General features: G+C 41.4%; 1 protein-coding gene across 3 annotated transcripts in view; it reads right to left on the bottom strand.

Annotated features, from left to right (window-relative positions):
* Positions 1-804: 804 nt before the first annotated feature.
* Positions 805-12,423, bottom strand: part of plagl2 (pleiomorphic adenoma gene-like 2) — a 48,932-nt gene continuing 37,313 nt past the window's right edge. For 2 of the 3 annotated variants that reach the window (XM_085393067.1, XM_085393068.1), the window contains 3 exons: positions 8,239-8,361; positions 7,648-8,094; positions 805-6,798 (listed from right to left, as the gene is read on the bottom strand). In XM_085393067.1, coding sequence (XP_085249193.1) covers positions 5,310-6,798; positions 7,648-7,982 — 1,824 coding nt within the window. In that variant the 5' untranslated portion in view covers positions 7,983-8,094; positions 8,239-8,361 and the 3' untranslated portion in view covers positions 805-5,309. The remainder of the gene's footprint in view (positions 6,799-7,647; positions 8,095-8,238; positions 8,362-12,423) is intronic. The other variant, XM_085393069.1, reaches the window with a different exon arrangement.

Raw genomic sequence — 12,423 nt, forward strand, 5'->3', positions numbered from 1 at the left:
GTGGTTGTTGTCTTCAAACACTTGGCTGTAGAGTTTGATTAAAAATCACGTGAGAGAAGGCAAAGCTGGTAACCCAAAACGAACAAAAAAGTAAAAAGGGCAGAGGTCTTTTATGTAGAAGGATATTAGTGAAAGGTATATCAAAAATACTGTTATCCTTTTGGAAAAGAGAAATACACAAGTTGATAAAGTCTACACATCAAACTAATGGCACATACATATACAGGATCAATACAAAATTAAAAACATATGAACACATAAGCTGAAAATCTTAAAGAAAAAAATACTCTTTTTTTTAAAAGGTTGAAAGTGCTAGAATTCAGATTAGCTCACAGAAACCCAGGGAGGACAAACTAAAAGCATGCCAAAAGCTTTTTCAAGACTAAATGACTATTTGTTACAAAAATATATAAATGCTCAATTTGATTGCTACAAGTTTGGCTTAACCCAAAAGGGTTCTTATAAAACCACCTTTTTAGAGATCATAATAAAGACCAGTTTTACCTTTTCTTTAATATGATAAATTCTAAGAAAGATGCTGACAGCTAATGAATTTAAGATCAGACGTCTGATCATTTTGCAAGAGCCATCATCATCATTATCAAAAAATGACTTTCCAATGGGATTCTAATTAAGTGTAAAACCTGCTCCAATTTAGTTTGAAATTTGGATTATACAAAGACAATTTTTAGGGATGAAGTTAAACAGTCAGACTGTGCGGGGACGCTTTTCTACACATTGCAGTGATTCCAAATTTTTCAGCTTCTTATACCTTCTGAAAGGAGGGGTCAGGGTTAACCTGTGTAAATGGAAACTACAGAGTAGAGGTTTCTGGCACAATTTTACCTACTTACCAAGGTGCACAGAGAAGAGCAAAAGTCTAAAGAGGTTGAAGCAATAATGTACGCAACTTTAACGCCTGACCAATGTGTTTCCACCCAAAGGCAGTAAAGTCGCTGGACCTTGAACCCCTCCACCTGTGTAAATAACAGGGTCCATCAGCTGCTCATTGTCAGGCTTTTATATCCTACAGTATTAAACGAAAAGCACTTGTAGCATTCTTCAACAAGCAATTGTGCAAAAACATAGTTTCTTCTCCCGAGGTTTTGGTAAAACAAAAAAAACAAAAACATAAAAATGAGGTGATGTGTTGTGTTGTTTTTTTTTCGAGGTCCTGTTTTATACAAACAGAAAATAATATATCAAATGACAAAAAACAAAACAAATATATGAGCATAAGCGATACCTCGAGTCCTGCAGTCAAACACGTGTCCGCCCTCTTGCTTTGAATGTCAAAGCACAGAGGTTCGGTGACTGCCTTCCTCCAGATAGATCACTATATTTTCAGACCCTTTTCCTTTGACTCTACGAAGCAGCTGAAAGAGGAGGAGGAAAGGAAGGAGTACAGAGGGAGTGGTACTGGGGCCGATGAACACTTTGTCGGTTTGTTTCGTGCACGTTTTCAGCTGGCTGTCCATCTTGCAGATAGAAAAAAAATGAAATGTTCTAGTGGTCTACAGTTGTCATCCATCTGCAACCGTAGCTAAAAGCAGCAATATGTGTTTGACTTTCCATTTTTTATGTGCTATGTTTTTTTCCTTTTTTTTCTGTGTTTGGGTTCCCATGTAGCACAGTGACTGCTAAAAAGGCAGAGTTACCAGGTGCGCTTTCGCTGAAATGAGATTCACCAATAAAATGAACTAGCAAAGATATGAACATGCATATTTGTCAGTGTTGGTCAGGCCACAGAAAGACCATTTAACCTTATGAGGTTGTTACCGGTGACGACACTAACCCTAACCCTAACCCTATGCTAAAGGAAATCTAACATTTAAAAGAAAATGTTCTGCCAAGTCTTGCAAATCAAGAGGAGAAAGAAATAATCATGCTAACTGAAACACATCAAAGACTATTTACATTTTTTGAAGAAAAAAAAAAGATTCACCAAAATATAGTGTTAGGGTTCAGTATTAAGGTTGGGCATCGTCACCGATGAGAAGATTAAGAATAATCCCAATTGATCTAAACCTGTATTTCCTATTGATGTGGTCGTTATTGCTGTATGGGTCATGTTAGCAACGAACTTCTGCCTCTTGCTACAATGGAAAGTACAAAATATAACTTTGCATCATTAAATTAGACATTTTTTTAAATTGTTTTTCTGATTGTGTAATGTGGTTTTCGGTCTTTGTAAAAGTTTAGCTAGCAACAGGCCACTCTGACTGACTCCCAGTTTATGGTTGTTGTTCAAATGTCAATAACACTAGTGTTCCTGTGGCTGTGTGACGTATGAGGTAAGTACGGATGATAGATGTGCTTAATTACTGCACATGTGTAAGTCACCCCTCCTAGGACTAAACAATAAATGCTGATGACTCAGTGCTATCAGAAAATGCAACTTTTAATTCTGTTGATTCTAACTGACATACATCAAAAGCCACTAACTTTTTTTAAAAGTATTTTTCTTTGTCTCTGGTTAGGGTTAGTGTTAGGGGTTAGGTTTGGGGTCAACTTAGACCTCAGAGGGATTTTTTTTAGGCTACAAGTGTGCAAAAACTTTTTCCCAAATTCTCACCATTTCTAGAATCTTTACAAAAGAGGGACAGAGTGCAGAGTTAGCATGACCCATCAAGGCACAATAATTACATTAAAGGGAATGACTACAGGTTAAATTAAATGGAAAGATAATGAGCACCTATATGACTTTAAGGTTTAGGTGACCTTTGGGTTTTGGGTTTTTAAGGACTAGTAATGAATGGTTGGAACTTCAAGACATTCAAGATAACTGATCTTGGACTGAAGATTTTATCACAGCAGAGCAGTTTTGCTAGGGGTGTAACAATTCTTTGAGACCACAGATTAGTTCAAACGTCAGTTTTTTGGCCTCAGTTCCTTTTTTCAGGGGATGAAAAACAAAAAGAAAACATTTTTTAACACAGGCCTATTAACTTTATCATGATTGGATCATGAACAAAGATTTCATTCTATTATTCTAAACAACCTTTAAAACATTACAGCTTTTGTTACTGTAACTATGCATTGCTTTAACTAGGCATTAACAGCTCCTCATGGGTATCACAGCATGGGAAGACTGAGCCAAGATGCAATACTGATATTTGTATTGCAATTTTGGTCTTGGTCACAGAGTTGTTACACCCCATTATAAATGTATGTATACAGTGAGATACACACTCACCGGCTAGTTTCTCAGATACATCTGCTTGTTAACACAAATATCTAATCAGCCAATCAGAAACTTGTGCATTCAGGCACATAGGCATGGTCAAAACAGTCTATCAAACCAAGCATCAGAATGGGGAAGAAAGGTGAATTCTTCCACTTGTTACAATCAAGGTATGCAGAAGAGCATCTCTTAACAAGTCCATCTTCCAAAGGCTGCTTTCACCAGGATAATGTGTCATGTCACAAAGCACCTTTGGGATGTTTTGGAATGGGAGGTTCGTGGATGTGCAGCCAACCAATCTGCAGCAAGTTTACAACAATGTCATGCCAAAAATCTCTGAGAAATGTTTCCAGTACCTGGCGGCGTCTGTGCAACGAATTAAGGCAGTTCTGAAGACAAAGGGGGGTCCAACCCAATGCCAGCAAGGTGTATGTAATTTGAGTTGCCGGTGAGTATATATTCTACTATATACACGTAGCTTCATAGGTCTTCAATATCAGCATCCCTAAATTGTTCAAATCCTAGGTTGTTACTAAATTACTAACAGCGTTCTATATATATTTCCCATCCATAGTTTTGATTCCTCTAAACTAACTCAAGTACATGTAAAGGTAAAGACTGGATATGACAGAGAAAGCTTAAGGGAAAAGGCTAATACTTCATCCATTTGTTTGATCAAAACTGTAAGATACACACACATGTAAACTTGCCAGACATCAAAAACATCATCATTTAGTTGTAATACGTCTACCAAAAATACACCTTACTGAGATAAAAGCCATTATAATAATTTTTGAGATATTTCGTACACTGCAATAACATTCTTCAACACATTTTTCCTCATCTGTCACTGTAACTCTTTTGCTCTTTTTTTTGTCATTCACATATGTCAGGGTTCATCATTACCAAGATGATGCATCTTTTTAAAAGACCGCCTAAAGATGTGGTTGCAGTATATTCAGAAAATAGAGATATTTTTCAGAGATATGCGGCACAGCTAGGAAAAGCTGCAAACAACTATATCACTATCAGGGAAACTTGTAAAGGAAGATAAGTGAAAGACGGCCCTCCTCTAGTCTAGCGAGGAGCTCTCTGTCTCAGTGAAAACCTCTAGTCACAAGGAGGGAGGAGACAAAAGGTGAAGTGCCTTCTGCTAAGAAAAAAAAAAGTGCTTCTCTTGAGAAACACATAAAAAAAAATGAAGCCAACATGTGTCACACATTTCTTTCTCTTTCTTAGCTTTTCTTTAAAAATGTGTGTTTGGCAGCCAACAGATCTCTTATCTATGATTAGAGTCTGTTTTTAACTGAGCTGACTCTAAGAGCACATCAGTTTGTTATTTTTTTCGTTTTGTTATGGATTTTTTGTGGGGTTTTTCTATTTAGTTTTTTTGTTGTTTTTTATGTTGGAAGAGCACTTTTTTTCTTTTTTATTATAGAGGCCAGGTCACTTTTATGGTTCTGTGTAAGCCATCTCTGAACAGAACATAAAGTTTATGCGTTTTCCTTTCAGGGGTCTCTCTTCTCTCCATATCAGTCCTGACAGTTGAAGCTATAATATATATAAGCACGGGTGTTTCAAAAACTCAAGATGAGACGCATTCTACCATGTTCTTACATTTGGTAAAGAAAAATAAGTAAAACAAAATATCCACTTCAAACTATATTTTTTCTGGGTCACAACAAAACAGATAATCTAAAAGTTATCTTTGATTTTTTTTTATAGTATTACTTTAGAAAGTATGCAGTACCATGCCTTTTGGCCCACTGATTCTGCCTTCTATAACACTAAAAAGGGGTGATAAAAAGGGGGGATAAAAATTAATGAAAATGGAAAAAAATGAAGAAAAAACCCAAAAAAACAAGGGTTAATACATGGTATAACTACAGGATAAGGGAAAAAAAGCCCAAAATAAAAGCTGCTTCAACTTTTTCCTTTTTGCTTAAAGGGGTTTAAATTCCTTTTAAGGCTCAATCAAAAGCTTTTGTGCGCACTTTCATTTAAGGCTTCTAAATGTTCTTTCATTTTAATTTTCCAACTTTCTGATTAGCCCGAAACATCTGTGCTGAGCTGAGGCTGGTGCGAAGGCCGTTCCTGCTGGGCAAGACGCAAGGTGCCGGCACTCTCACTGGAAGGCCTGGTGGAAGCGAGGCAATGTGGTGGTGCTAAGGCTGGAGCTGAACACTGGTGGGAGGGGGTGCAGAGATCCAAGACCCAGACTCCCGCTGGAGCTCTGCTGCTCCTGAGGTTGCGGTTGCAAAGAGGTAAGAGGTGCTGTGGCGACAGCAGCGGCTGCTGCCGCTGCAACTGCTGCAGCATGGGGCTCAGCAGTGTGCAGAGACGATGAAGAGGAAGAAGAGGAAGTTGAGGAGGTCGCAGATGAGGTGTAACCCATGACTAGCCCTCCAGTGCTCATGGGGGCACTGTAGGGAGGCAGGTTGATGGGCAGGAAACCCAGCAGGTGGGAGAAGTCCATGTTAGCAGCACACAGAGACTCAGCGATCACTGCAGGGCTCTTAGACAGAAGGGGATCCCCGCAGAGCTCATCCGCCAGGCCCGTGGCGGGCTCCAGTCCATCCTTGGGGGGTGAAGCAGCAGCGTGGGGCTCTGCAGAGGGAACTGGGCCTGGCAAGCCACTCTGCAGATCCATGAGGAAGCTCTCCATCTCCACTTTCAAGGGCTTGTCCAGCAGGTATGAGGTAGATCCCAGCTGGTACTTGGGCGCTGGCTGGGGCTGGTGCTGCTGCTGGGGAGCCGGAGGTTGATGGTGGGGGGGCAGTGGAGGGGAATGGTGGTGATGGTGATGGTGGTGGTGATGGTGATGATGATGGGAGTGTGGGTGAAGAGATGCAGGAGATTCCATATGACAACCCATGCCCATAGCGGCAGACAAGGAGCTTGGCATCAGAGATGGGTGTGGGTGACCCACCCCAGAATTTGACATGGCCTGGAGATGGTGGGGGTTGTACATGCCCATTGGAAAAGGTGCCCCACTAGGGAACGGTTTACCCATCATGGGGTCTTTGTTGGGCCCCATGCCGCACATCATGGGGCTGAGCTCCTCCTTCACTGAGCAGGGCGGAGAGCCCGTAGCTAAGAGACCTAGCATATCGGGAGGCTCTGTCTTAATCTTCAGCAGCTCCTGCGAGTGGCTCTTCTTCACATGGCGCGTCAGATGGTCCTTCCTGCCAAAACGCTGGGCACAGTACTGGCATAGGAAGTCCTTTCGGCCTGTGTGGACCACCATATGTCTTCTCACATCCTTCCGTGTGTAGAAACGCCGGTCACAGTGGTCACATGGGTGTTTTTTCTCCTTAGTACCGGCTGAGGACTTCCCAGAGTGGCTCTTAAGGTGCTCCAGGAGAACAGGTGTGCTCTCGTAACTCTGCATGCACACTTTACAGGTGAGATCCCCCGCCGTGGCGGAGTGCATGGCCACATGGCGCTTGTATCCCAGCTTGGTGTTGTAGTGCTTCCCACATTCCTCACACTTGAAGGCCTCTTTGTTGGGGTCATGGGTCTGCAGGTGGTTCTTCAGGTGGTCTTTGCGGTGGAACATTTTCTCACAGAATGAGCACTGGTGGGTCTTCTGCGGAGAGTGTGTGGCCATATGCCTGTGAAAAGTAGAGATTGTGAATGGAAGGGGAAATTACACGTCTGACTGTCATGTTTGTTAGTGAAGCATGCATTCTTTCAGTCAAATCCTTTGTAACTACAAATACATACACGAGTCACAGTGGCTTCCAGGCAGGACCAGAATGGGTTTTGGAACCAGTTGCTCTGATACACCAGACACACTGACACGGTGGTGAATTTAGTCACTTAAAAATGAATTTCTGGCCACGTGAGGCTGGAAACAAGTTCACCACCTTATAAAGCTCACATAGATATATAAAGATGCTGAGGCTGGGCTTGTGAAATGTGCAAATGTGCCAAAACTAAGCAACAGGTACAACAGGTTTGCGGTATTTTATATATATGGAGATCATGTCAATCTTTCAAGGTGACATTATGATTTTTTGACTGTCCTGCTACGAAATTAGGCTAGTGCAAGCTTATTTTGGGTTTGGAATGTTATATCTTCTGAAAACCACCCTAACCTTTAGTCAGAACTCTGATCACCAGATAAGTGGAAAGTGTCTGTATCTGTCTAAGAGCAAGGGGCATGTCCAGATCTACATATCTATGTACCAAACTTGGTACATTTACTCAAATACCTAAATGAAACAGACATGTTTACAAATGCTTTATATACTTATTTATATACATATATATATTTAATGGTTTATACCTTGTGTTGTGGGGGGTGGGGGGGGGGGGGGAGTTGTGTGTGTGTTTCTTGTTTCTTGTCTTGTTTTTATGGACATGAAGTCTGCCAATAAAGATTGAATTGAATTGAATTGAATGTGTTGCACTGTATTCAAAAGGATGTAAACTGAACTATGTAAATCAAGGCTCTGTACCTGAAGAGTTTGTATTTGGAGCTGAAGGCCTTGGGACAGTGTGGATGTGAGCAGTGGAAGGGTTTCTCTCCTGTGTGACTCAAGGCGTGGAGCCGGAGCTTCTCTGGTGAGGTGAACAGAGCCCCACACACCAAACACTCGTTCCCACTTGCTCTCCCCACCTCTTCTCCTCCTTCCTCCCTCTTTCTCTCTTTCTCCCTGTCTCGCTCTCTCTCTCTTTCTGTCAGGGGCAGTGGGGCGGCGCTCCCAAACAGCTTGGCAGCAGTCCGTCGTCCCTCTTCCTCCGGCGTCAGTGCGGTAATACGGTGTGAGGCATCGGCGGCAGCAGCTGCCATGGCAGCCCTAGAGTGCCGCTGCCATGAAAATTCACTTGTAGCTCCCCTGCCTCCCAGGCTCAACTTGGGAAGTTGCAGGTCAGGGGTTGTTGAAAAAGAAGACAACACAGATCTGATCACAGAAAGAGCCAATTAGCCACAGGAAACATCGAGGTAAACCAAAATCTGGGGTGAGACAGAACATACAAGCTTTGAAACCAGCTGCCTCGAAGCTTGTGGAAACACTGCACACACTTCTTATAAACCCTCATTTTACCTGTTAGTGAAAATCTTTCTTGCCTCTTCTTTAGATGCTCCTCTCCTTCACTCTGGTGCTCACCCAGTCCCAACAGCTATGGTTGGTGGTGAGTGGGAAATACTGCTTCGCATCTTTACTGTGCTGTGGAAGAGAAAGCAAAAAAAAAAAAGAGAAATTAATAAATAAGACAGTCAATGCAGTATCATAGTCACATAACAAACCAAACACCACCCAGTCAAGCTGAACTTGAAACATTACTCAGCTCACTAGTCAACAGCTTTGACTTGAGTCATAATGTAATTTGCAAACTCCACTTTGAAAGCAAGCTTCCTCTGAGCTCACTAGGGGGAGCTGAATGATAAGACTGATCAGCAGAAAAGCTGTTTTGTAAATGATGATTCCTGTTACAGCCACAGGACCTTTGTTTGTGCACCCATTAGTGAAGGCCAAATGCAATTACATAGCTTCATTCCTCATCATGTGTGTCTGCAGATGACAGATCAGGGCACAAAGCCAGCTTTGTGCGTGCACTTGTACATGTGTGTACTTAAAGCTCTCGTAAGCTTTTGGAAAGCACACAACACTGAAGCAGCACTGGGGTAAAGAAAGAGAGCACTGGTATGGGTGGTAAAGCGTCTGGGGGTGGCTTGTGTTTACAGCAACTGAAAACCTGCACTACCTGTCACCCTGATAATGACAATGATGATGAATGACCATGAACTATGAAGTCAATCCTAATGAAAACCAGCACCAAAATCCTGGTGTCCATGAACTTGTGTTTCCGAGAGACCGTATGAACTTTTTTTTACTCACGCTCATCTTTGCATTCCCTTGTTTACCCTCAGTGGCCTCTGTGATCAACCTGTGCAAGCTAGCATACCAGCCAAGTCCAAGGTTGAGCATTCCCAATACTGATCTCAATGCCAGGCATGCTCTGTGCTTCAGTCATGTGAACAGAGAGTGTATCTGAGTGTGGTCTGCATGTACAGACCTCTGTGCAAAGATGCACAGAGGTCTGTACATGCATGCAGAACTCCAAATGTACCGGTATCTGCATTGATGAGCTAATGAAGCTAATATGCTGGAATTTACTTTGAGCATGTTAACATTTGCTTTTATGAGAATTTGACATGCACCGATATGCGCTAAACACATGACACAAAAAGGCTTTCACAAATTTATTTTGGCACAAATACTTTTGATGTTAACTGAACTGTTAAAAAAACATGTTCTTTCCACCTTAAACTGGACAAAACTATTGCAACAAATCAAATCTTTCAAAGTTTTTCTTTGGCTCCTTTATCATTCATTTATAGTCAAGTCCTTACCTGACTGTTCATAGAACAGACAACTTATCAGCGGATCATTTTTATAAAGCGACAAAACCATGAATCACTCAAGCACAGAAATAGCACCTAACCCAACCCGTAATGAACCAGTGCTATATCATCACAGAACAGACAACTGAGCATTTAACCAATTTGAAATTGTTTAGGCACTTTTTTACTAGACAATAGACAAAAAGTAGAAAAACATACAATGGAACACTATTGGTCATGGTTTAGCCTCTCCAGAGCCCAGACCTCAGCACAACTGAAGCAGTGTGGGAAGATCTTCATAATGGAACAAATGAAAATTCCTGAAGACTACTTACAAGAAAGCTTTGTTAAAAAAGCACAGATTGTGTTGAAGAATAAAGGTGATCATATTGACTTTCAAACTTGTTAGAATTGTACAAACACAGTACTGAACTGTGTGCGTGTGTCTGTAGTCATGTATGTGTGCTGTGTCTGTAATTTCTTATCTATAACACACCTTTAACACGTCTGTGTGCTCCCGTATGTTCTAGTGTGTACATGTGCATTGATGTGCCCTCATAATACATGTGTTTACAGCAGTGGTTAAGAGGAGCTGACAGCTACAGCGTTATGTGGTGCTCATCACCCAGCAGGGGGTAAAACCCATCCCATTGACCACCCCCAGGGAGCCAGGTTCTATTGTACAGCCTACACACACACACACACACACACACACACACACACACACACACACACACACACCGCACATTCCTGGCCTGAACCATGCCGTGTTGCCCTACCGTACCTCTCTACTCTGCACACAGCACCATGCACAAACACACAAACAAAAGCATGCACAAAGATGGTGTACGATCCACCAAGATTCCTGGCTGCACACAAAAGTCAAGAAATGTGGGGAGGGTGCAGCTTGAGGGTGGTTATGAAGATTTGGACTTTCCAATATTCCCAAGTTTTTGGGGGAAATTGAATAGTATATTGGATAGTACAGTAAGGAGGGGAGAAACCCCACACACCAGGTCTCACGTACATCAGAATTTATGAGTGATGCTAGAGGCTTTTCATCTTTAGCCTGTGTTGATAATTGGCATGTCACCAGTACAAATACTTAACACAACAAACTTGGCAAAGCATCTTAAAGACTGACACCCCGACCTTTAGAAAATGTTTTTTGGGGCTCAGTGAAGTTCCTGTTCCAACAACATTGAATTATTAAACAGTCATCATGAATGTTAACACACATTGACATAGCAATTAACCACTTACTGGCAGTCCTGTTCTATTAAATTCTTTTTTTAGTTCATTTATTAAACACTGCAAACGTACTCCCATGCAGTCCTCTAAAATTCAAACTGCACGAAGTGGATGACATATGTGTTTGCTGAATGCTGAATGGTTGAATAGTAATAAGTGGGCCAGAATAGGGAACGGAGCGACAGCAGAGTTCACCGACACAGGGACAAAAAAAAACTTAAAAAAAAAAAAAAAACAGCATGAAAAGCACACTTCAACTTTCACTTCAGCTCTTTGGATGTTATAACTTTACTCTTCTCTGAGCCTGGATGATGGACCAACAACAGCACAAGCAAGAGCGACCCACAGAGTGGTTGTACCACATACTTTGTGCAATGCCTCCATTTGACATCAGAGCTCAGTGCAGGCAGACAGGCCAGTGGACTGCAAACATGCTCTCCCTGCTGAACCTTCACACACTCTCCTACATCCATTAAGTAAACACCGGTCTAATACACTTTCATTTGCATGGTTCACATTATGTTAATTACATTGTGCAAAAAGTTGGAGCTACGACTAAATTCTTTATATTTTGCTAGAAAAATAAGTGAAGCTATTAATTGAAAGAGGCAGAGAAAAACATGTTAATACAGTTTATAATGTTAATGTTAGCTTGAAAGTAATATTTATTATGACCACCTTCATTCTTTAACATAGCCTGAACTCTCTTAGCCAAGCCAAGTCTTCAGGAACAGTTTTCCAGACGTCTTGAAGACCACTCAAAGCTCTTCTTTGAGTGTTGCCTGCCTTTTGCTCTGATGCTCCCACAGTGAATCAATAATGTTCAGGTCTGGGCTCTGTGGAGGCCAGTCCATGAGTGATGGTACTCCATTGTGTGTTTTTCCTGCTGTTTGTTTTTCACACTGCCAATGCTATTATTGAACTGGGAGTGCAGTTTGTATCATTGCCATGCTGGAAAATTAAACTGTTGACAATCAGACTCTTTCCAGATAGTTTTGCATTGTGGATTAAAATCTGATGGCACTTTTCTACATTTTGACGAAATTCCCAACACCACTGGCTGAACTGTCCCAAACCATGATAGAGCTTGCACTAGTTTTTAAATATATCGATATGTTTTTATAAGAGATATGAGATGTGACAATATTGTTTATATCGATATAGTCTAGGTTACGTTATAATTCAATTCACCGTAATATTACCGTATTGTGTGTGTGTGTGTGTGTGTGTGTGTGTGTGTGTGTGTGTGTGTGTGTGTGTGTGTGTGTGTGTGTGTGTGTGTGTGTGTGTGTGTGTGTGTATAGGGACCACAAGTGGGATCTGTTAAGGGACAGGTTGCAAAGTGGATTTCAAACAAGGCTGTCAGTCACGCAGTAGAACCTGGGAACACAGCAGCTGCAAAATCTGTCCTTGTTATTATGCTCAGCGTCTTTTAGTTTACATTTTGAATGCACAATTGTGAGCTTTTTGTTATGCACAAAAACAACATTGTTTTATTTTATTCATGGAGCATTATTATTTAATAAATGTTGCTAATTTATTTCTGAGTAATTTTTTCATGTACATCTACGCTGTATGTTAATAAAAGTGCCTGTGTGACATCTGGGACACAGCTTTGACTAAGAGCACTTTT

The sequence above is a fragment of the Rhamphochromis longiceps genome, linkage group LG20 (genome assembly GCF_057381845.1).
Source record: "Rhamphochromis longiceps isolate RC_006_pf linkage group LG20, R_longiceps_female_GT1.1, whole genome shotgun sequence".
NCBI lineage: Eukaryota > Metazoa > Chordata > Actinopteri > Cichliformes > Cichlidae > Rhamphochromis > Rhamphochromis longiceps.